This window comes from Lithobates pipiens, unplaced genomic scaffold, assembly GCF_037356315.1.
Source record: "Lithobates pipiens isolate NorthernLeopardFrog02 unplaced genomic scaffold, aLitPip1_a1.2 Scaffold_16, whole genome shotgun sequence".
Taxonomy (NCBI): Eukaryota; Metazoa; Chordata; class Amphibia; order Anura; family Ranidae; genus Lithobates; species Lithobates pipiens.
This window is the reverse complement of record NW_027507748.1, coordinates 236,629,777-236,654,513: the sequence shown is the minus strand read 5'-3', so window position 1 is coordinate 236,654,513 and position 24,737 is coordinate 236,629,777. Positions and strand designations below refer to the sequence as shown.

Here is a 24,737-nt window from a genome sequence, read left to right as displayed (position 1 = left end):
TAGAATCAAAATCAGTTTACTTAATTAGATCAGGCAGAAATTGGGATTGGTTGCCAGAGGTTAAAGCATATCATTACCACTCACTAACTGGCTACTAGAGGTTACAGCACACATTACTGATTATCACTGATTATTTTCTAGAAGTTACAGCACATGACTTCTGCTTGTTGATTGGTTTCTAGAAATGACTGTACATCTATACTGCTCACTGATTTGTTTCTAGAGATTACTGAACATTCTTACCACTCACATTATTATTGCTCACTGATTGGTTGCTAGAGGTTAGTGCACATTATTACTGCTCACTGATTGCTAGAGGTTAGTGCACATCATTACTGCTCACTGATTGGTTGCTAAACGTTATAGCACATCATCTCCTCACTGCCTGCACACCATGGATTGGGGAGGTGAGGGACCCACCATTAAACAGAAAACTCCTAGGGATCCTAGGACTTCTGGAATCAGGGGCAATGCTGGGGGAGGAGGGTGTGATTAGTGGCAATGCTGGGAGGTTGATGGGATCAGTAGCAGTGGTGAGGGAATGTGATTAGTAAGGGGGCAGTACACTGTGGAAAATTCTGAATCATGTAGAGCAAAGCTGAAAATCTTATACAAGTATATAGTGGGAGATTGTACACTGACCACCAAGGTAATGGGGAATTTACAATAACCACCAATATGAGGGGGGATTTACACTGGCCACCAATGTGAGGGGAAATTTGCACTGATCACCACGTAACGGGGGATTTTACACTACCCACCAATATAAAGATGGATTTCTTCACTGACACTGATATAATAGGAGCATTTATACCAACCACCAGTGTAAGGGGGAATATACAATGACCTTAATATAAGGTGACACTTCTACACCTACCACCAATGTAAAGGGGGTATTAAAACTCACTACCAATTTAAAGGGCGCTTCTACATGGACCACCTATGTACGGGAGGATTCAAAACTGACCACAAATGCAAGTGTGGATTTTTTTTTACTGATTAACAATATAAAGAGATGTTTCTACACTGGCCATCAATGTAATGGGGAATTTACACTGACTCACACTTCTGCTGAGATGTGCAAATTCACATGCACTAAAATTCCCAGTGCTGTGGCACCTTGTTATTTTGAAAAATGGTTCCATCTCCAATTTGCTTACCTATGCAGAACAGGCTGGTGTTAGGCTTAATGACCACAGTTGTGGGAAGGAATTTCAGGCATGCCCCATTACCTCCCAAATGGGCAGCATTGAGCAGAAATGATGGTGGATATGACCTCGGGGGGCATGATATACCTATAAATACGTTATTTGCATATCAATGCTGCTGATCCTCTTCTATTTATATTAATGCAGCCATTATTTACATGTCAATGCAGGTTATTTACATGTAAACATTGGGTCTGCAGGTAAGTCACCTGTACAGGGCAATAGGGCGGAGCTGGGCAGCATTGGTAACAGAACTTCACACTGAGATGTCAAGGCACTGCATGGGACTTAAACTTCAAGGGACAAGGGAATTTAAACTAGGATAGTTGGCAAATATGAGGCAGCTACTTTTGGCCCCACAACAATGGTGCCCTGGGCAGCTGCCCCTTTTGACCTTCCTTAAAGACGGCCCTGAATCTGTCTGTGCCATTCCTGTTGCTTTCTTTCTCCTTTGGCAACAGTAAATATTAAAGCTGTCAGCTGGTCGGCCTTTAATGGCTCTGATATTGGGCACAGTGCCAAGACAACTGAGCATGTGCAGAACAGAGTGAAATAGTGCATTACTGGGTTTCAAACAGTATAGACTCTTATTTTTAATGTTTTATATTTGTAATATTTGCCAGCATGAAGTGATACATCAGGATGTAGTGCACAGGTCTCGATATTTGTCTCAAGTTCTGTTCCCTAGTGGATTCAAGCAGCCAGACCCACACTAACTTCCCAGTCTCACCTCACAACAGCTTATTAAACTTAAGTAGGGTGCAGGGAGTGCCTTTGAATACTCCAGATTAAGTGCAAAAGCTAATGGAGGACAATCTCTGACAGTAACTATCTCTTTAGAGTGCAACCCCTCCTGGGGCCAGTGACAAGAAAGCCACAGCTCAGTGTATTCCAATAAAAGAGTAATCCTGAGCTAGCAAATCTTGGGCAGTCTCTTCAAGAGTTAACAAGAGCAATCTCTAGGATATTTCTCAAGCTGGTCCTCGCTGTGTGCTGGGTACTTGAATGCTTTCCTGCAATACCAGGCAGCTTCAGACAGTACTGTGTGCCTCAGAGTCAGATCTTCAGTGGACTTCCTGTAAACTGCTGTCAGAATCTTGGATGTTGGTCGCCTAGCTCTCCTTGAGCTGGGACCCAGATGGCCTCCTCTAAAAACTTCAACTAAGTGACCCAGAGGGTCATAGCTTTCGGTGCTGGGTCTTCAACAAGAATAAGGCCCTGCTATTCCAGGCCCCCGCCTATATATACACACCTCAGACTCCTACTGCCCATTCTTCCTGCAAGGGATTGGCTGATGCTTTATAAGTATGCAAGTGTGGGTTTGCCTCTTCTACCCACTAAATTCTAGAACCTACCAGAAATCAGGGGGAAGCAGTCAAGCCTGCAACCTGCAGAACCCAGAGCAGCCAAAAGCAATTAAGCTTTGTTCCACTGGCTACAGAGGAGCCAAAAACTAAATTTGCCTCAAACTGCTAGCAACCTTACTAGGAGGGTGCTACAAGAACTTAATTTTCAGACTAAAGTTACACAGATTTAATGTCCAAAATTAAATGTTATATATACAATATACGGTGCTTTGCAGAAAGATTTTGTAGTGTTACAGCATAGAATAAAACACTTCAGCTCCTGCACCCTTTATGAGCCAGAGCAAATATAGTATTTCAGCTGTTGGCTTACTGATTATGAAGTAATTTTGTCATTACTTATGATATCTTAATTTTGTCATTAATTGTGATATTATTTTTTCATACAGAAAGACTTGGACCAATGTTAAACTGATTACTGTACTATTCAATCTGATTGTACAATCTTCTTTATATCTACCGACAACTATGTAATGTGAGGACATGTACAATTGGATATAAATTGATTGGATTGTGTAAATGTGTCCTTATATTACAAATTAAATAAAAATCTACAAATTGTGGTATGCATGGCCAGACACTCTTAAGTCTCATACACACAATCAGATTTTCCGAAGGGAATTGTTTGATGACAGGTTGTTGGTGGAAAATCTAACTGTTTGTACGCTACATTGGACACTTGTCAGATTTTCTGCGGACAAATATTGGATGGCAAGTTTTAAAATTTTCCGGACAAATGTCTGTTGTCGGATTTTCCGAGCATGTGTACACAAGTCTGTCGGACAAAAGTCAAAAGTACAAACATGCATGCTCAGAAGCAAGGACGAGCTGGAAGCGGTCGGTCTTGTAAACTAGCATTCGTAGTGCACAATTAACATTCGTGACGTGGCAAATTATGAAATCTCAAAATGCAGCACACATTTTTTTTTGGTGCAAGTTACCACAACACCATTATCCCTTAGTTTTTAAGATCAAAGATACAACTATGTTGGTGTCCCTTGTTAATTTTAGATTGTATTTGTTTAAATGTAACTACCTACTCCCAAACTGTCATTTGAAGTAAAACACATAGCCAAGTATTATTCTACACAATTATTTTTATTGTGCATTAAAAAAAAAGAAAACAAATACATTCTATGCGTCCAAAAATATAGAAAATATACCAAATCAAATCATTATTCAACCAAAAAATAAAATAAAAGCCTCATGTTTGTGTCCTGCTTCTTAACCACTTAACGACCGCCACATGCTATTGTACGTCATCACAATGGCATGTACAGGCACAAGCACGTACGTGTACGTGCTTGCCTTCCAGCGGGTGGGGGGTCCGATCAGACCCTCTCCCGCTGGATGCGGCGGACCATTTCGCTTCAGGAGCTATCCGGGATGAGGGGATGGCCGTTGGTTTCTGGCCATCCCCTCTCGATCGCTCCTGGCGAATGAGAAGCTTCCTCCCACTGTGTATTGTATACACAGGCAGGGAGGAAGTGATGTCATTCTCCTCGGGGTGGTCTTATTGACTGGACTACGAGGAGAGGACACAGTAAGTCTGCACCAAACACTACACTGACACTAACACACAGGCACACAACCCCCCCCCCCCCGATCGCCCCCCGCCCCCCCGCCCCCCCCAGTCACAGTGTCACTGATTGCAGTGATCATTTATTTACTGATCACTGCATTCAGTGTCAGTTGTAAAAGTAAAAAGTGTCAGGGCAGTTAGTGTTAGGTCCAGGGTAGCCCCCTACCACCCCCCAATAAATATTTAACCCCCTGATTGCCCTTAGAGTTAACCCTTTCACCCCCTTTTGCCAGTGTCACTAAGCGATCGTTTTTCTGATCGCTGCATTAGTGTCACTGGTGCCGCTAAGTAGCTAGTTATTTTTTTAGGTTCACCGCCAGGTTTTTATAGCGCTAGGTACCCCGATATACTACCCAATAATGGTTTTACCCCCTGATTGCCCCTAATTAACCCTTTCACCCCCTTTTGCCAGTGTCACTAAGCGATCATTTTTCTGATCGCTGCATTAGTGTCACTAGTGTCGCTAGGTAGCTAGTTATTTTTTAGGTTCACCGCCAGGTTTTTATAGCGCTATGTACCCCCATATACTACCCAATAATGATTTTAACCCTCTGATTGCCCCTAGTTAACCCTTTCACCCCCTTTTGCCAGTGTCACTAAGCAATCATTTTTCTGATCGCTGCATTAGTGTCACTAGTGTCGCTAGGTAGCTAGTTATTTTTTTAGGTTCACCGCCAGGTTTTTATAGCGCTAGGTACCCCCATATACTACCCAATAATGGTTTTAACCCCTTGATTGCGCCTAGTTAACCCTTTCACCAGCGATCACCGTATAAGTGTCACTGGTGACGCTGGTTAGCCAGTTAGTTATTTAGGTTCCCCGGCAGGTTTTTATATAGCGCCAGGGACCCCCATATACTACCTAATAAAAATTTGAACCCCCTGATTGGCCCTAGTTAACCCTTTCACCAGTGATCACCGTATAAGTGTTACGGGTGACTCTGGTTAGTTAGTTTGCTTTTTATAGCATCAGGGCACCCATCATTTATTACCCAATAAAGGTTTAACCCCCCGATCACCCGGCGGGTGATATCAATTAGGTTTTAGGGTCAGGGTCTGAGTCGCCCCAGGCAGCGCTAGGCTAGTGCCAGTATCGCTAACACCTATGCGCAAAGCATACACCTCCCGTAGTGGTATAGAATCTGAACAGATCAATATCTGATCTGATCAGATCTATACTAGCGTCCCCAGCAGTTTAGGGTTCCAAAAAAACGCATTGTTAGTGGGATCAGCCCAGATACCTGCTAGCACCTGCGTTTTGCCCCTCCGCCCAGCCCAGCCCACCCAAGTGCAGTATCGATCGATCGCTGTCACTTACAAAACACTAAACACATAACTGCACCGTTCGCAGAGTCAGGCCTGATCCCTGTGATCGCTAACAGTTTTTTTTGGTAGCGTTTTATATTTAAATCCGGAAGGCAGTGCTTGGTTTTTGGGGTCCCATACGTGGCTAGACTCCCAAAAAGTCCCCCTCGTGTGGTATCCCCGTACTCGGGAGAAGCAGCAGAATTTATTTTGGGGTGTAATTTGACTTATGCCCATAGCCTTTCGTGAGCAATATATCATTTAGTGACAACTTTGTGCAAAAAAAAAAAAAAAAAATGTAATATTCCTGCAACTTGTGGCAAAATATAAAATATTTCATGGACTCAACATGCCTCTCAATAAATAGCTTGGGGTGTCTACTTTCCAAAATGGGGTCATTTGGGGGGTTGGGGGTTTGTGTTATTTTGGCATTTTATGAAATCAAAAATTTGCACCCTGAGGCCGCGTACACACGCGCGGACTGTTCGCCCAACTTTGTCCGTCCAACAGTTTCGGCAAACAGTCCGCTCAAACTTAGCATGGACGGACATGGCCACACACGACGGACGAACAGTTTGCTGAAACCGTGCGCGATGACGTGAACGGCACGTACGACGGGACGAAAAATACGACGTCCTATACACTGCATTATAGCTTTCGGCGTGAAAATCCTTTCTGAGCATGCGCGAGACTTAGTTGGCCGAACAAGCCTACACACGAGCGAACAGTCCGCTGAAACCTTGTTTCAGCGGACAGTTTTTCGGAATTTCCGTAAGACCTTGTCCGTCCAACTGTCCGCTGAAGCCCCACACACGAGCGGACTGTCCGCCCAAACACTGTTCAGCGGACAAGGTTGGGCGAACAGTCCGCCCGTGTGTACGCGGCCTTAGAAATCCTGAAGGCAGTGATTGGATTTCGGGGTGCCGCACGCGGCTAGACTCCCAAAAAGTCCCACATATGTGGTATCCCCATACTCAGGAGAAGCAGCAGAATATATTTTGGGGTGCAATTCCACATATAACTATGGCATGTGTGAGCAATATATCATTTAGTGACAACTTTTTGTAAACTTTTTTTTTTTTTTTTTTTGTGTCATTAATCAATCACTTGGGACAAAAAAAAAAAAATATTCAGTGGGCTCAACATGCCCCTCAGCAATTTCCTTGGGGTGTCTTACTTTCCAAAATGGGGTCATTTGGGGGGGGGGGGTTGTAATGCCCTGCCATTTTAGCACCTCAAGAAATGAGATAGGCAGTCATAAATTAAAAGCTGTGTAAATTCCAGAAAATGTACTCTAGTTTGTAGACGCTATAACTTTTGCGCAAACCAATAAATATACGCTTATTGACATTTTTTTTACTAAAGACATGTGGCTGAATACATTTTGCCCTAAATGTATGACTAAAATTGAGTTTATTTGATTTTTCTTATAACAAAAAGTAGAAAATATATTTTTTTCTCAAAATTTTCGGTCTTTTTCCATTTATAGCGCAAAAAATAAAAATCGCAGAGGCAATCAAATACCATCAAAAGAAAGCTCTATTTGTGGGAAGAAAAGGACGCAAATTTCGTTTGGGTACAACATTGCATGACCGCGCAATTAACAGTTAAAGCAGTGCAGTGCAAAATTGTAAAGGTCCTTAGGCTGAAAATTGGTCCGGGGCTAAAGTGGTTAATATAGGGGGTCAACAATGCCAAAAGTTGGTGAAAGCAGGGGTCCATCATCCGGAGATAATTCTGAAAATCATGCAGATTATTCTCTTGGCGCAGCAAAGGCATATGACATAATTGATCACGATTAATAAAGCATGTGAAAGAAATGGAGAATTCCCCATGGGTTTTTTTTAGCAGCAAGTATGAGTCAAAAAGGTTCATAAAAAGCGCTAGTTTTATTTATCAAAAGACAATTGGACATCAATAGTACAAAACTTAAAGCGGAGGTCCACCCTAAAGTGGACCTTCCGCTCATCAGAACCCTCCCCTCCGGCGCCACAATTGGCACCTTTCAGGGGGGAGGGGGGTACAGATACCTGTACAGTACAGGTATCTGCACCCACTTCCGGGATAGCTCTCTGCGGAAAGGGGCGTATATTACGCCCCTTTCCGCAAGTGCCCGCCCCTTTCCGCAAGTGCCCCGATGCCTGCTGGGAAAACACACAGATCCCAGAGGCAGCGGGGACCGTCCTTATTGCGCAGCGCGGCTCGCGCATGCGCAGTAGGGAACCGGGAAATGAAGCCGAAAGGCTCCATTTCCTGATTCCCATACCCAAGATGGCGGCGGCAGCACCCGAGAAACGATCTACAGATCGGCTTCGGGTGCCGACATCGCGGGCGCGCTGGACAGGTAAGTGTCACTATTTTAAAAGTCAGCAGCTGCAGTATTTGTAGCTGCTGGCTTTAAAAAAAAAAAAAAAACGCAGAGTCCCGGCGGACTCCCGCTTTAAAATATGAGCTCTGGTGTACACAATGCGAGACAGTTTGGACTAGAAAGGAAAATCAAACAGTTGATAATACCATGTGGTAGGATTTGACGTGAGTATGCAATGTTCAGGGATAGGGACAATTGTAGAGACTCACTCGGGTTGAACTGGATGGACTGGTGTCTTTATTCAACCTTACTAACTATGAAACTATGAAAGTTTCTAAACTTTGTAAATAAGTAAGTTTTCTCCTTCACTGATGGGCACTGATGGGGCTACACTGATGGGCACCGATGAGGTGGCACCAATGAAGTGGCACTGATGAGGTGGCATTGATGGACACTAATATGTAGCACTGATAGGTGGCACTGATAAATAGGAATACATACATCATTTGGTACATAGTTCATATGAAATGATTACAAAAATCTTCAAAAAGTTTCATAACATTCAATATAAAGCACCGTACTACCCCAATGCATTTCGACCATCTAGAAATTACGGTCTTCTTCAGAGGGGGACAATACTGTAAAAGGGCAGCTTTTGTCACATTTCTGAAAAATATCAAAAGAAAAAAAAAAGGAGATCAAAATCTGTAAAAAGATTAATTTAGTAATTGTTATTTATATGATCCACGTGTAATATTTACCATTTACACCAATCGTTTAAACTTGAACCAGAGACTTTTATTCTGACGTATTCAAAAAAAAGTTATATTTTTCTCCCAAAGGGTGATCCTAGGCTTGCCGCAGTAATAATTCCTCCCACTCCCACTCCCACTCCCACTCGTCCCACCCACTAAAATAGAAGGGGGGTAGGAAGGGGAAGGAAAAAAGGCGAGGGGGGGGGAAATTCCCACAGAGGTGTATAAAGTCATAGGCTTACAGGAAATGACAATGTTTTGGAGTTTTCCCGGGGGAAACAGAAGGGAGACCGATGTCGCCCAGTGGGTGGCCGCACCTAGAAATATCAAAATTCCTTATGAGTATGATATATTCAACATTTTCTCTATGTAAAAAGGTAGATATAAATCTATATATCAAACTAAATATATAGCATAATCTCCCTTAATGCCTTATATCCTTGAAATGTTATGTTTATAGTTATCCATTAATCAATGTAAATATAAAAAGGTAGATATAGATCTATATGTCTATATATATTGAAGAGGAGATTAAGGGGGGGATATGATCAACATGTTCAAATACATTAGGGGTCCATATAGTGAACTTGGTGTTGAGTTGTTCTCTGTACGGTCAACCCAGAGGACACGGGGGCACTCTTTACGTCTAGAGGAAGAGAGATTTCATCTTCAAGTACGGAAAGGTTTCTTCACAGTTAGAGCTGTGAAAATGTGGAATAGACTCCCGCCAGAGGTGGTTCTGGCCAGTTCAGTAGACTGCTTTAAGAAAGGCTTGGATACTTTCCTGATGGTACATAATATAACTAGGTACTAACATAGGTAAAGTTGATCCAGGGAAAATCCGATCGCCTGTTGGGGGATCAGGAAGGAATTTTTTTCCCCTGCTGTAGCAAATTGGCGCATGCTCTGCTGGGTTTTTTTTTCGCCTTCCTCTGGATCAATTGTGGGCATAAAATTGGGTATCTGGATTGTACGATTATTTTTTATTTTATTTATTTGTTTTTAAGGTTGAACTGGATGGACTTGTGTCTTTTTTCAACCTGACTAACTATGTAACTATGTAACTATGTCGAACTGAATATATAGCATAATCTCCCTTAATGCCTCATATCCTCAAAATTTTATATGGTTGTAATTATCCATTAGTCAAAAACGTTATTAAGGTTATTAGTTAATTACTGAAGAAGTGAAAGAAAGTGAAGGGACCCATGGTCCCGTGATGAAGGAGTGCAGCCCACCTGGCTGAATTAATGAAAAGTGAATGAACAATCCGTATAGTGAACTAATTGATCTGATATGACTGTGATAAAAGAAAAAGAAAAAAGTGAATAAAATGTATTAAAACAAAACAAGTGCCCAATAATAATAATGTGAAATCCAATACCATAAAATTGTGTAAATGCTAGTGTTCTCATCAAAAAAAAATGTATGTGAAATTATAAACAGATTATTACCTGTTAGCAGTGCTTAATGATCATGAAGGATGGCCAGTGAAGTGTGCTTTAAATTCTCTGCTGCGGGTGTTATGTAACACGCAGTGATGCAAAAGAAACTGCAACTAAATAAAGTAAAGTAAGGACGTTTGGATAAGAAACATTCCAATCAATTAATGAATTATTTTATGCATTGAGAGAGCATTATCCTCAGAGAGAAACTGTTGATAATGATATTAACCTTCCAGAGCATTATCTTACCTGTGCATATAGTATTATCTTATGGCGCCCCAGGGTTTCAACTAAAGGAATCCTGGTATGTGCGCTATATTTATGCCACTTACTTGATTGCTAATTGTATTCGTATGTGTTCTCTCCTTGGTGCGCTTGATCCAACCCACATTACTCTCCCCCGGGGACACCTGAGCTGGCATACCGACTCACTTGTCATCCCCTCGGGTTTCCGGAAGGCAATCACTGCCCCAAAATCACCGTCTCCTCTGACGCAACTGGCGGGATGTCACGCCTTGCGCGAGCGCACGCACATGCGCAGCACAAATCGCCCCCTTGTAACCAGGGCGATCGTCCGCGCATTCGCACCACGCACTACGGGCAGCCCAGCGGCGATCAAGGAACGCCGCCAGCACGGGGATTATTCCCCCTGTCAAAAAAATATGACTGAGGGGATTAGAGGCCAGAGATTATAATAATATTCTCCCTCCTCTCCCTGTACCGGGAAGCCCATGAAACCTCCAAGAGCGCCCCCCCTGGAGAATGTTAACACCGCAACACCCGTGACACCCTAAAAATAGAAAAATAATTTTAATAAATCAAACGGTAATGTAATGTTTATAAACAAGTATCTTAATTTGAATTGACAGTAATGTAATGAATAGCACTAGTGTCAATATCATTATTTTTTAAAAGGTAATTCATAACATTATTTCTCTCATCATACCTTTATAATGATGTTTATTACAACCCTGGAGGAGGAGAAACAAACAGATATTGTGTTCGCATTCTATCATTCTAATTTCTGATGTTTAATTTTTAAGTCCGGGAAAGGTAAATAATTCTACCAGTTCAATTTTTTATTTTTTTGGTTATTGATTAATTATTAATGGGCACTAGAGTCGGAGGAGAATATATAATGGGGGTACATGTAACATTTTGTTGAAGATATCCAACATTTTGTCAAAATGTAATTTAATCATTCCAAATCTCCACTGTGTGCCACATAGTGGCAGACATAGGAGATAAATAGTTTGAATGTCAAATTGTTTATTTTTTTATTATTTTATTATGTATTACTCTTAAATGATTGTTTCATAAGAGACTAACATTGGCTGCTCTAAAACCTCCCTCAATTTCAACCCCTCCAACTTATATGGTTTTGCCCAAACTATATCCTTTTAAAAAGGGAGTGAAAAAAATGTATTCATTCAGGCCCGTATATTGTGTGGCCTGAAGTGTGTATATCCACTTTTGCTCTATTTGTAGTAATATTTTATTCCAATCACCGCCTCGACTGGGAATGTGTACCCTGTCGAGAGCGGCGAAGGAAATTTTTGGCATAATGTAGTTATGTTTTATCACCCCGTTCCTCCCAAGGGAAAGATGGATATTCCCTATCTGCCTGCTATAGGCATGTTTGGAGGTTCTACACCAAAATCGTTGTTTGGTTTTCCCTACATAATAGGCACCACATTCACAGGTCATAAGATATACGACCCTTGGGTTTGACAAGTCACAAAATGTTTTGGTCGAAAGTCCTGTCCACTGGGTAGAGTAAATGTTCAATCTTTCCTTATCAATGGGCAATGGGTGCAACTACCGCAAGGGAAGGTGCCCAGTGCTGTACAGTGTTTCTTATTCAGTTTTGTGTACTCACTTCTTACTAATTTATCCTTCAAGGATGTGGCCTGCTTATATGTAATTGATGGGAATGGGGACACAAATTGCCTCACCAATTCATCATCCCTTAAGATCGGCCAATGTCTTTTAATAATTGTTTATGTTGTGTAGAAAAGCACATTATAATGCAAGTAACCTCGTCTTTCTTGTTTTTGGAATTGGTGTTAGAAAGTAAGGAATCTCTAGTTTGCCCAAAGGTGCGGTTATATGCTTGGTCTATCCAGCTCTGACAATAGAATTTAATTAAAATCTCCAATAAATAATAACTTTGCTGGGAGATATTCGATAATTTTTTCCATTATCTCATTTACAATTCCCACCGCAAATGGGGGGGTATATAAATTGCTACTGTAAAGTATCTTTGCTGCCAATTGTATATAATGAAAAAACATATTTCCCTTGTATGTCTATAAAGGCCTTCTCTATTTCTCCTGGAAAAGTTTTATTTACTAAAACGGATACTCCTCTAGCATAGGAGGAATACGTAGCATGGTATGCTTTTTTTATCCAGGCTTTTTTTAAAGTTGTTAATCTTTTACCCATTAAATGTGTCTCCTGAAGTATTATCAATTGAGGACTATATTTTCTTATATATTGAAACATTAATGCTCGCTTAAACTTCGAGTTCAATCCTCGGACATTCCATGAGAGTATTGAATAGCTATTATTTTTACCTCTCATTATATTGGAAGTGTGGGAAGGTTAAACACCTCCACCACATCATAGAGGACGTTCAAAGGGTTCTTAAGCCACACCCTTGTTGCACCCATCCATACTTTCACCTTCCACTTCCATCACCTCTCTCCCCCCATCCCATCCCACCCCATCCCCTTCCACTCCCCTCTCCACATTCACTTCAGCCCCCTCCTCACATCCCACCCTGTCCCTTTCCACTCCCTTCTCTGTTCTGCAACCCCATCCATTCATGGATGGGAATAGAGTGGAACTCCTCCTTACCCCTTCTTCACTGAACATAGTATTTATTCCATGCCCAGTACCCAACATATCCAAACAAAACTCCAAAAAAAACAATGGAATGGAAGGATGACAGTTTTTTTGTAGTTTTGTGTGCACAACAGTCAGTACTTGTAAAGGGATCCTAGTCCCAGCTCTTATTTCAACATGCAGAGGGGTGCACATGCAGGAAATGGCCAGAGGTTGCAGCAAAGAGCCCTATGTCAGCTCATGACAGAGCAGCAGCCTCCTGACTCACACACATACAGGAGCATCCACGGAGCTCCTCTGCAACCGCCCCGCCTTCTCACATCCCTGCCAGTCGGCCGGGCCCATCCAGACACTGGGGCCCCTTACAAGTGTATGGGCTGTACTCCCCTGATGGCAGCCCTGCGTATAATAACCATTCGGTGATCAATCTACAAATTTTGTGCAATTGCCTCTCACTAACCAATCTTCATAGTATGTGCATTAATGTCTCAGTGACTAACATGTGGGCTATGTGCGTTAAAATTGCATTGACATGAATTTTCATGTTATTGTGTCACTGTGTCAGGCCTTCAGAGTATGTGCGTTAACCGAGCAGACTCAAAAATGGATATGCTTCTATTACATCTGTTCACTACACCAGCACACAAGACCTTTATACAGTATCTCACAAAAGTGAATACACCCCTCCCATTTTTGTAAATATTTTATTATATCTTTTCATGTGACAACACTGAAGAAATGACACTTTGCTACAATGTAAAGTAGTGAGTGTACAGCTTGTAAAACAGTGTAAATTTGCTGTCCCCTCGAAATAACTCAATACACAGCCATTAATGTCTAAACCTCTGGTAAGAAAAGCGAGTACTCCCCTAAGTGTACATGATAACGACCCGAAACACACCTCCAAGATAACCACTGCCTTGCTAAAGAAATGAGGGTAAAGGTGATGAACTGGCCAAGCTTGTCTCCAGACCTAAACGCTATTGAGCATCTGTGGAGCATCCTCAAATGGAAGGTGGAGTAGCGCAAGGCCTCTAACATCCACCAACTCTTGATGTCATCATGGAGGAGTGGAAGAGGACTCCAGTGGCAACCTGTGAAGCTCTGGTGAACTCCATGCTCAAGAGGGTTGAGGCAGTGCTGGAAAATAATGGTGGCCACACAAAATATTGACACTTTGAGCCCAATTTGGACATTTTCACTTAGGGGTATACTCACTTTTGTTGCCAGAGGTTTAGACATTAATGGCTGTGTGTTGAGTTATTTTGAGGAGACAGCAAATTTACACAGTAGCTGTACATTCACTACTTTACATTGTAGCAAAGTGTAATTTCTTCAGTGTTGTCACTTGAAAAGATATAATAAAATATTTACAAAAATGTGAGGGGTGTACTCACTTTTGTGAGATGCTGTATATATTCACCTAAACATAGTGATCTTTAGACCTTTTCATAGCAACATCATCTCTTTATTCACTAAATCTTGTGATATTTATTTACCTAAATATATCATTACTATAGATAGGCAAATATTTAAAAGTTCACCTTATCAGCAATGCGGTTTTGTGTTACGCCTCATACACACGTTAGGACTTTGTACAAACTTTCCCTTGGATTTTTGTACAAAGGGCGTCGGCCCTGAACTTGTATTGCATACACACAGCAGGACTTTTTCAGCCAACTTTCACCAAATCACGTGTTTTTTCTGCTCGTTACCGCCACCTTTGGTTAACTTCTGTATTGTTGTCTGATCTTTTGCATTGGTTCTGAGCATGCCTGTTTGTACTTTGTACAAAAGTCCTATGGTTTTCTGTACACACAATCAAACTTTGCTCCATCGGTCAGATGTTGCTCCAAAACAGCTTATTTGCATGTTTGTTGTCAAAAAGTCTGATCGTGTGTATGAGCCTTAAGGGGAGGTGCATGCAGAATGTTTTTTTTTTTTACCTTCAGCCTTTAGAACCACTTTAAACACTGAATGCGCTTTTTCATCTTCCTTTTTTAACCTTTATGCCTTTTTTTCCAATTGTTATTACAGGTGATTTTACCGGAGATGAACGTTACCCTGGCCTTGAACAAACTGTCATAAAATCTGGTAAGATGATGATAGAACTACTCTAAATATAATGTAATATTTTGTGCCTCATTACTGTGTACAGATACACATGTATCACAGGCCCACAACCTCTCAGAACAAATATCAACAGTACCGTGCCTTGACAAATTATTCATAGTCCTTGAAATTTTCCACATTTTGTCATGTTACAACCAAATATGTAAATGTATTTTATTGGGATTTATATGATAGACCAACACAAAGTGGCACATAATTGTGAAGTGGAAGCAAAATGATAAATGGTTCAATACTTTGTAGAACCAATACTTTGTAGAACCACCTTTTTCTACAAATACAGCTGCATGTCTTTTTAGGTATTTCACTATCAGCTTTGCACATCTAGAGAGTGAAATATTTGCCCATTCTTCTTTGCAAAATAGCTCAAGCTCTGTCAGATTGGATGTAGAGAGTCTGTGAACAGTAATTTTCAAGTCTTGCCACAGATTTTCAATTGGATTTAGTCTGGACTTTGACTGGGCCATTCTAACACATGAATATGCTTTGATCTAAACCATTCCATTGTAGCTCTGGCTGTATGTTTAGGGTTGTTGTCCTGCTGGAAGGTCAACCCTCCCCCCCCCCCCCCCCCCCCAGTCTCAAGTCTTTTGCAGACTCTAATGCCACGTACACGCGTCCAGACTTTCCGGCAGACTAGGTCAGATGATCTTCCCGATGGACTTTCGGTGGAGTTTTGACAAACTTTTCAAACGAAAGTCCATTCCTTTTGAACGTGATGATGTAAGACGGGATTAAAAAAGTAAGTTCAATAACCAGTAGGTAATAGCTTCCCTTGCGTCGTATTTGGTCCGACGGACCAGCATACAAACTAATGGTTTTCCCGATAGGAATTGAGTCCATCGGACAGATTTGAAACATGCCCGCTGCATTTTTTTAACGAAATACAATCAGATTAGCCCACATATGATCGGATTGTCCGACGGACTGATTCTGTCTGACCTAGTCTGCCGGAAAGTCCGGTCATGTGTACGCGGCTTAACATGTTTTCTTCTAAGATTGCCCTGTATTTGTCTCTATCCATCCTCTCATCAACTGTGGGCAGCACAGTGGTGTAGTGGTTAGCAATGTCACCTAGCAGTAAGAAGGGTCGCTGGTTCGAATCCCAACCATGACACTACTGGAGTTTGCATGTTCTCCCTGTGCCTGTGTGGGTTTCCTCCAGGTACTCTGGTTTCCTCCCACACTCCAAAGACATGCAGGTAGGTTAATTGGCTTCTGTCAAAAATTGGCCCTAGTATATGAATGGGGACCTTGGATCATGGGATCATTGAGGGTAGGGACTGACATGAGTGTGTAATGTACAGAGATAGGGACAATTGTAGACACTCACTCAGATTGAACTGGATGGACTGGTGTCTTTATTCAACCTAACTAACTATGAAACTATGAAACTCATTGCAGCTTCCCTGTCTCTGCTGAAAAAAAAGGATCACCACAACATCATGCTGCCACCACCATGTTTCACGGTGGGGATGGTGTGTTCATCGTGATGTGCAGGCTTAGTTTTCCGCCACACACACATAGTTTTGGTTTTAGGCCAAAAAGTTACATTTTGGTCTTATCTGACCGAAGCACCTTCTTACATGTTTGCTGTGTCCCCCACATGGCTTCTCGCAAACTGCAAACTGAATTTCTTATGGCTTTCTTTCAACCATGGCTTTCTTCTTGCCACTCTTCCATAAAGTTGTGGATCTCTGCAGCTCCTACAGAGTTTTCATAGGCCTCTTGGCTGCTTCTTTAACCACTTGCCTACAGAGCACTTATTTCAGACTCTCTTCATCACCTGTCCATATTACTATAACATCTTCTATATACCTCTTATACAATAAGAGTCCCTGAGGGGGATTATTATAAACACTTTCCTCTTCCTACTTTGCCATAAATACATTGGCTTATCTGGCGCCCATAGCAATCCCTTTAATTTGTTTAAAATAATCTGAATTGAACCAAAAATAATTATGACTAAGTCCATATTCCAGACATTTTAGTAGGTATGATTTCTGTCTGGATGGCAATTCACTAAAATTATTAAATGCCCATTTCACGGGGGTGTGGCCTAGGTGGTCATGTGAGCGGACGTCTTTCTGAGCAGCTCCGCCTTCTCCCGCTACAACCCTGCTCCATCCTGGGTTGATCCCGCACTAGCCGCCGTTTGAAAGACACAGACTGCACCGGAGGACCCCCCCGCTTCCCAAACGCAGAAGGCAGCCGCTGGCGCGAATGTCTGTGCACACACGTTCGGGCCAAGATGGCCGCCGGACCACCACCGCGGAGCTCTGTGATTCTCCGGCCTCCACGCCGGATCTCTTCGGGGAATCCTCTCCGCTGTCCTCCCCGGGACAACCAGACCCCCGATCCTGGAGTCTCAGATCTCGGCGGGAGAGGAGGCGGAGGAGAGCGGCCGGGGACCGACGCTTGCGGATGTGCTGCACACCATCAAGGTAAACCACGCTGCTCTCATGGGGACTGTGGCTGAAATTAGAAGTGACTTTACTTTGCTGAGACAGGATGTTCAGAAAATACGTGGAAGGGTGGATGAGACTGAGAAACGTATTAGTGATTTGGAGGATGCAGTCAGCCCCATATGGCCTAAACTCAATACCGCGGGGGGTAAAATAGCCTCCCTGGAAAACAAGATGGACGACCTCGAGAACCGCCTCAGACGTAATAACCTGAGGCTGGTGGGCCTTCCTGAGCGAGTAGAGGGGTCTGACCCAGTGGCCTTTCTGGAAAGTTGGCTTGAGCAGGAGTTTGGCTGTGACACCCTGTCCCCCTGCTTTGTGATAGAACGGGCTCACAGAGTCCCGGGCAGACCTCTCCCTGCAGGCAATCCGCCACGTACCATGGTTATTAGGTTGCTGAACTACAGAGACAGAGAATAAAAGGCAGCCTGAAAATCAATAATGCTGCTGTGTCACTGTATCCAGATTATTCTGCAGCTGTTTGCAACCAACGGGCGCAATTCCAGTCTGTTAAACAAAAGCTGAGAGAACACGCAGTGAAGTACTCTATGATTTTCCCGGCTACCCTGCGCATTGTCTATCAGGAGAAGATTCTTTTCTTCCAGTCACCCAAGAACGTCCTTGATTGGTGGGAATCCCTACCCAAACCTCCTCAAGATCCTGCCTGAAGGCTGTTGGCCTGGATGGTTACTGTCTCTATTTTCTTTTTTGCCCTCATCTTTGCAACTGCCTCTGGCCAGGGCGGCGGGTCTCTGCTACTTTTATTGAAACATGTTGGGATTGACAAGGTTTATTTTTTTATGTTGCGGGACTCTTTTCCTCCTCCATTTTTCTTGGATGAGTACCTGTGAGCTGCTCCAGGAGAACGATCTTGAGCCACATGGTGGTGAAGTTGACTAGTTGCGGTTAATCGCATGGCTATCAGGTCATGCGCCCCATGCATGGCCCTAGTTTTGGGTACAAGCCCGCTCCATTTCCGTGGGAGCAGGGCAGGGTTGTTGCTGCTACTTGGCAGCTCTTTATTTGTTGTCTGTTGTATGGGTGAGGCGTGTGTGGTGTATGGATGGATGGGAGTATGTATGTGTCACCTTGTCCCACTGGAGGTATTGTGGCCCTGGCTGACTGGCGGGGGACTGATTTGGGGTTCCTGGTCGGGCTGCACCCGCTTGGTCCCACTAGAGCGCTATTCCCAACCCTCCCATGTCTGAGGTAAACTTATGCTCCTGGAATGTTCGGGGGCTGAATTCTAAATTTAAACGTGCATTGGAGTTTGAGCAAATCAAACGACTTCATCCGCATATTCTTTGTCTTCAGGAGACTCATCTGATGGGCTCAAAAATTCTTGCGTTGAAAAAGAGTTGGGTGGCTCAGAACTTTCACTCCACATACTCCAAATATGCTTGTGGGGTAGCCATCTTAATTCGCAAAGGGCTACAGTTTGAGTGCCATCAGGTGATCTCGGACCTCAGGGGTCAGTTTTTAGTGTTACATGCCACGGTGCTGAGAACCCCTGTCATTCTGGTCACAATCTATGTTCCTCCGCCAGCCACGGTCACAGTATTCTCTGATTTGAGTGCCCAGTTATCACTGTTACCTGTTTGCCCTATGCTTATTGTGGGGGATTTCAACTCAGTACTACAACCTGATTTGGATAGGCTGAAACCCCATGGAAACGAATCAAGAACGTTTAGTAAATGGTGTGATGCATATGGATATGTGGATATTTGGCGTTGGAAGTTCCCGGGGGAAAAGGTATTCTCCTGTCAATCCAAAACCTATGGCTCTCTGTCCAGACTGGACTATGCACTGGCCACCGGGAGCTTCCTGCCGGTCGTCAGGGCAATTAAATATATCTCTCAAACAGTGTCGGATCACTCCCTGTTACAGGTTACTCTTTCCCTGGGGCACTGTCCGTCATTTAGGGTGTGGAAACTTAGCCCCTTGTGGGTTTCCACGCCGGGGATACAAGAAGCCATCCCATCGGATATGGCAGACTATTGGTCCACGAACATTGGCACCACAGCAGCGGGTCCTACCTGGGACGCATTTAAGGCGGTATTGCGCAGTTCGTACATATCCCGTATTAAGCATCATAGATGAGCGGGGAGGGCCCAACAACTGGATCTTGAACGTTCCCTTGAGGAGTCTAGACGTAGGCATACGCTAAACCCGACAGAGACTACTCGAGGTGAGCTGACGAGTGCCCATAGGCTGCTGCAGTTGCATCTGGTAGACACGACTAAAATACAACAACTAAATCTGACAGAAAAAATTACATGAACACGGGGGGAAGAACGGGAGGCTGTTAGCCTTCCTTGCCCATACGGAATATTTGGATAGTTCCATATCTGCCATACAACTGCCCAATGGTTCCACTACTGAAGACCCGGTGACTATAAATCAGGAATTTACCTCATACTACAGCAGACTCTACGATGATCCAATGCCCCCCTCGGAGGCTACATTTCGGGGTTTTTTCTCGTCGTTGGTGTTCCCTGGCCTAGAGGAAGCCCAGCGGGACCTCCTTGAGCAGGAAATTACTATTGAGGAGGTGGAGGCAGCGATAGGTTCCCTACCGCCATCGAAGGCCCCCGGCCTGGATGGTACCCCTTCGGCGTGGTACCAAGCCTATAATGAATTGATAGCTCCTAAACTACTCCTTACTTACAGAGCATCTCTGAGTGTGGGATCTCTTCCTGATTCCATGAATGAAGCCCTGATAGTAGTTTTACCCAAGCCGGGCAAAAACAAATTGTTATGTGAGTCCTACTGTCCTATCTCCCTCCTAAACCATGACGCAAAAATTTTGGCCAAGATATTGGCTCTTCGTTTGCAAAAAGTTATATTTACATTGATATCGCCAGATCAGGCTGGGTTTATGCCTGGACGTAGCACATTTGACAATATACACAGATTATATCTCCATATCCATAGAGCATGTAGGGATAAACATAGTAGCCTGGTATTGTCCTTAGATGTGTTAAAGGCTTTTGATACGATGCGTTGGTCTTTTTTGTGGGAGACAATGGCTAACATGGGATTTGGCCCAACATTTACTAAGTGGGTCCGCTTACTGTACGCTAAACCGAGCGCGAGGGTGAGAACTAATAGAGATATCTCTTCACCATTTCGGTTGTTTGGGGGGACTAGACAAGGGTGTCCCCTGTCCACCTTTCCTGTTCGCCATCGCCATTGAGCCTTTGGCCCTGGCGGTGCGGCAGGCCTCGGGGATAGGGGGCATCCGAATTGGGTTGCTGGAGGAAAAGATATCTTTGTATGCTGATGATGCCTTGATTTATTTAGATGGTAAGGAGAGCTCCTTTCATGGTCTCATGCAGGTGGTTGAGGAGTTTGGGGATGTGTCTGGCCTGAGGGTAGGTTGGGAAAAATCAATAGCTTTTCCCATTGGCCCTCGCTGCTCCTACGATTACTTGAATACTTCTAACCTTCAGACGTCCCAGACATTCAAGTATCTGGGCATTCAGATACATAACGAGCTCTCCAAATATGAAGACTTGAATATTGCCCCAATCACAAAGCAGATGGTTGACAGACTCCAAACATGGGCAACCCTCCCTCTCAATTTGATAGGTCGTATTAACCTCTTTAAAATGATATTCCTCCCAAAATTCCTGTATTGTTTCCGAGCTGCCCCGGTTTATCTCCCCAAAAAGGTATTTATGAAAATAGAATCCATTGTGTCTTCTTTTATCTGGCAAAACTCCCATCCGCGAAAGGAGGCCTGGCACACCCGAATTTAGGCAATTATTTCCTTGCCTCCCAACTGGCATATGTATACGATTGGCTGCATTCCAACCCTCAGCCCCCCTCCGCCACTCTCATGTCAATCCTCCATGCCCCGTTTGACTCGGTTAGTGACGTTTTGCATAGGGCACTCAATTCCAAATGCTCTAGATTTTACCCTATGGAGGTGGGCCTACTGGCCTGGAGAGAGGGAGAGAAACTCCTTTCTATGTCTACCCCGGGCAGGTCACCACAAACCCTGTTATGGGACAATCCCAGTATACGTGAATTACTAGGGCATCCAGACTCCCAATGGTGGTCTAGGCTGCATGTTCTGCGCTTGTCCCATATCATCAAGGGTAATGTGTTTGAATCCTTCGAAAATCTACGGGGTACCTTCTCAATAGAGCATAAATTTTTCTATAAGTATCTACTCCTTAGACATGCCATCCGGGCGCAGTTTGGTTCTCTGCACATAGAGCTTCAGGAGTCCCCTATGGAGGACCTGATGTCTTCCCCGGGTCTTACTAAACTGGTTACAACTTTTTATGATCACCTCTCCAGGGTAGGAGCAGACCCATTTCGCAATTCCTTTGTGAAGTGGAAGCGTTTGTTACCTGCCCTGGAGGAGGAGGGGTGGGAGGAAACTACTGAAACCTGCCTTCAGGATATTATCAGCACTTCTGATCAATATGTTCAATTTAAGTTTATTCATCAGCTGCATTATACTCCGGCTAGATTGGCTAGAATGAGTCTGAGAACTGAGGCCTTGTGCCCTAGAGGTACTCACGATAATGCTGATTTATTTCATATGTTTTGGAGCTGTCCTGGACTGGATGCGTATTGGAAGGACCTGTTTACATTCTTTGATGATCATCTTGCTCTCCCGGTACCTCAAACCCCTGAGGTGGGGCTGCTGGGTATATTGAATGACTTTGTCCACAGGGCGTCAGCTCGGACTCTTCTACGTACCATTTTATTTTATGCACGTAAAGTAATTTTATTGCACTGGAAAGAGAATGTTCCTCCCAGAATTAAATCACTGTATGGTATTGTCAATGGTGAACTTCCTAAATTTAAAATAGTGTATAAAAACAGAGCTTGCTTGAAAAAGTTCCATAAGGTGTGGTAACCATGGTTGGATGTCTCTGGTTTATTCTGGGGGGCGGTGCTGTCTTCGCAGGACCCCCCTGGGGGGACTGCGGGGGCAGGGCCGGAGTCTCAGATGATGTAGGGGGTGATTCCGGGTATGGGGAGGGGGGGGCGAATCTGGGTGGTAATCTGCTATTGTATGACCTTCAGAGGCTGTTATTTATGTTACAATGATACTGCATAGTGGGACGGTGACATGTGTGAGTGTGTGTGTGTGGGAATGCCGGTACGTCTGTTGTTGTGTCTTTGTTTTGTTGGGGTTTTTTTTCTGTGTTTTAGCATATAACAGTAACAGTTTTGTTTACTCCAGTGGGGTATCTTTACCGATGCCTCTGTATGCACCTCTTGAGGGAGACTATTCGACATGAATACTGATTGTTTTGTATGCCGTATGTTGGAAAATTTTAAATAAACACCTTTTAAAAAAAAAAATGCCCATTTCACTAATTGTATAGCATCAGCATGGTCAATAATCGTATATATATATATATATATATATATAGTGAGGACACATCTGCCGTTGCTAATAGCAACCATTCATGTCTCACTTCAATTCCATCCAGGATCTGTATAAGATGTTTGGTATCCCGTAAATAGAATTGAGTCTTTGGTACCAATGGTTGCAGAAGTAAGTCAATGTACACCCCCAATCTAGCATTAACTGACTGTATAGCATTCAGAATAGGTCTCCCCGGTGGGTGGACCTGATCCTTATGTCATTTCGGTATAGTATATATAACAGATACTCAATAAGTTTGAGGTAACAGATATTTGGCTTCTTTATGGTTTAAATATTTTTCTGTGTTCCCAACTGTATCAAACTTTCTAGTTCCTTTTTGTATTTTATTGTTGGATACCCCATCAATTTCAAATATGTATTGTGATCATTCAATTGTCCAGTAAGTTTATTGTTATAAAATTCTAAAACGATGACCACCGCCCCCCCCCCCCCCCCCCCCCCCTTATCTGCAGGTCTAATCACTACATTCTTTCTCTCTTCTAGTGCTTTAATTCCTTATTGAATATGCTTTGGATCCCTTATCCTCCTAAACTTTAATGTTTCCAGATCTTGTAGTATCATATGATTAAAGACTTTAACATGTTCATTGTTGTGAATCTGTGGATTGAATAACAATTTATTCCTCAATTGTGTATGCATACACTCACTGTTAGATTATATGAACCTTGGCTCATAGAGACAGGCTTAGTCAGCATATATTTCTGAATATTCAGCTTCCTGGTATATTCCTGAATGTCAATATATGTGTTGAATTTGCTCAGATTCAGATTGTTGGTGAGAATTTCAAACCTTTGTCCAATACTTTTATTCATTTAGAGTTAGTTCAGCTCTACTCAGGTTAAAAACTCCTTCTACCATTGGTCTCTTTTTCTTTTGGACCTTATGTCCTGCTCGACAGCTCCTCTTTGATTTGAGCTTCTTCTTTGGTCTCCCATTCTCTCTTGTCCAGGTGGTGATCTTTCGTATCTCCATTGATCTAAAAAAGGACTCAGTGGACCTTCCTCATAATAATTTATTAGTGGCTCAAACCTATTATGAGTAGGTATTGGGTTCCTCCTTGAATCATCATAGTAATTTGATTGATTTCCATAGTTATATTGTTTGGGTTGTGGATTCCTAGGTCTATTCTCATTTCTATTGTGATACCAATTACCATTATTATTCCCATTATTACTTCCATGCTGTCCATTACCATTATTCCCATATTGGTTTCCATATTGATTTCCATAGTTACCATTCGGTCTTCTAGGTGATTTCCCTTATCCTGCCACCAAGGTTCATGTACACATAGGACCATTGGCTTTAGCAAAATTGTGCCACAATTTTACAGTGATTTTGCCACATTCCTATCCTGAATGTAGTTCTATCGTGTTCAGGAAAGAGAGGTTAAGGGAGATTGAATCTCCCCTAAATGCAGAAGCTCCTAAATGGCCCTAAAAGCCTATATGTTCATGGACACATTGGACGCTTTTTTTGGAGTTGAGTTAAGAGCTTTGGGAAAAAAAATGCCAAAGGCTCCTCAACTCAAGTTGAGGAGCTGTAGTATACATTAAGCCTAGAGTTTTCATTTTTTTTGTGGGTATATTCATTTGTTATTTTATGTTGATAAGACCTTTATTTTAATTTCCGCTCTGTTTTTTGCTGCAAGGCGTTCCCTAACTAAATTTAAAAAAATGTTGAAAGGGCCTGTTTGAAGTGACCATTCTTGTTACTGACCATCTATAATTGGAGCTGCCTTTTGTCCCAGCCTGCCATTATATAATTTCAAAGAAAGTACAGGAACAGTGTGCACCTAAACCACCTCAAATGACTGTATATCACTCACAGCCGGTCACGTTATTTAGCATAGAAACCACCTCCGTCCAGTAGGGCTGGAGTTTGGGACACGACCAGACCATGTGCCAGAAAGTACC

General features: G+C 43.0%; 1 protein-coding gene across 7 annotated transcripts in view; it reads left to right on the top strand.

The window, feature by feature from the left end:
- Positions 1-24,737, top strand: part of LOC143982461 (C4b-binding protein alpha chain-like) — a 505,748-nt gene that overhangs the window by 34,251 nt on the left and 446,760 nt on the right. For all 7 annotated transcript variants that reach the window (XM_077481187.1, XM_077481191.1, XM_077481190.1 and 4 more), the window contains exon 4: positions 14,851-14,907. In XM_077481187.1, the coding sequence (XP_077337313.1) occupies positions 14,851-14,907 (57 nt within the window). The remainder of the gene's footprint in view (positions 1-14,850; positions 14,908-24,737) is intronic.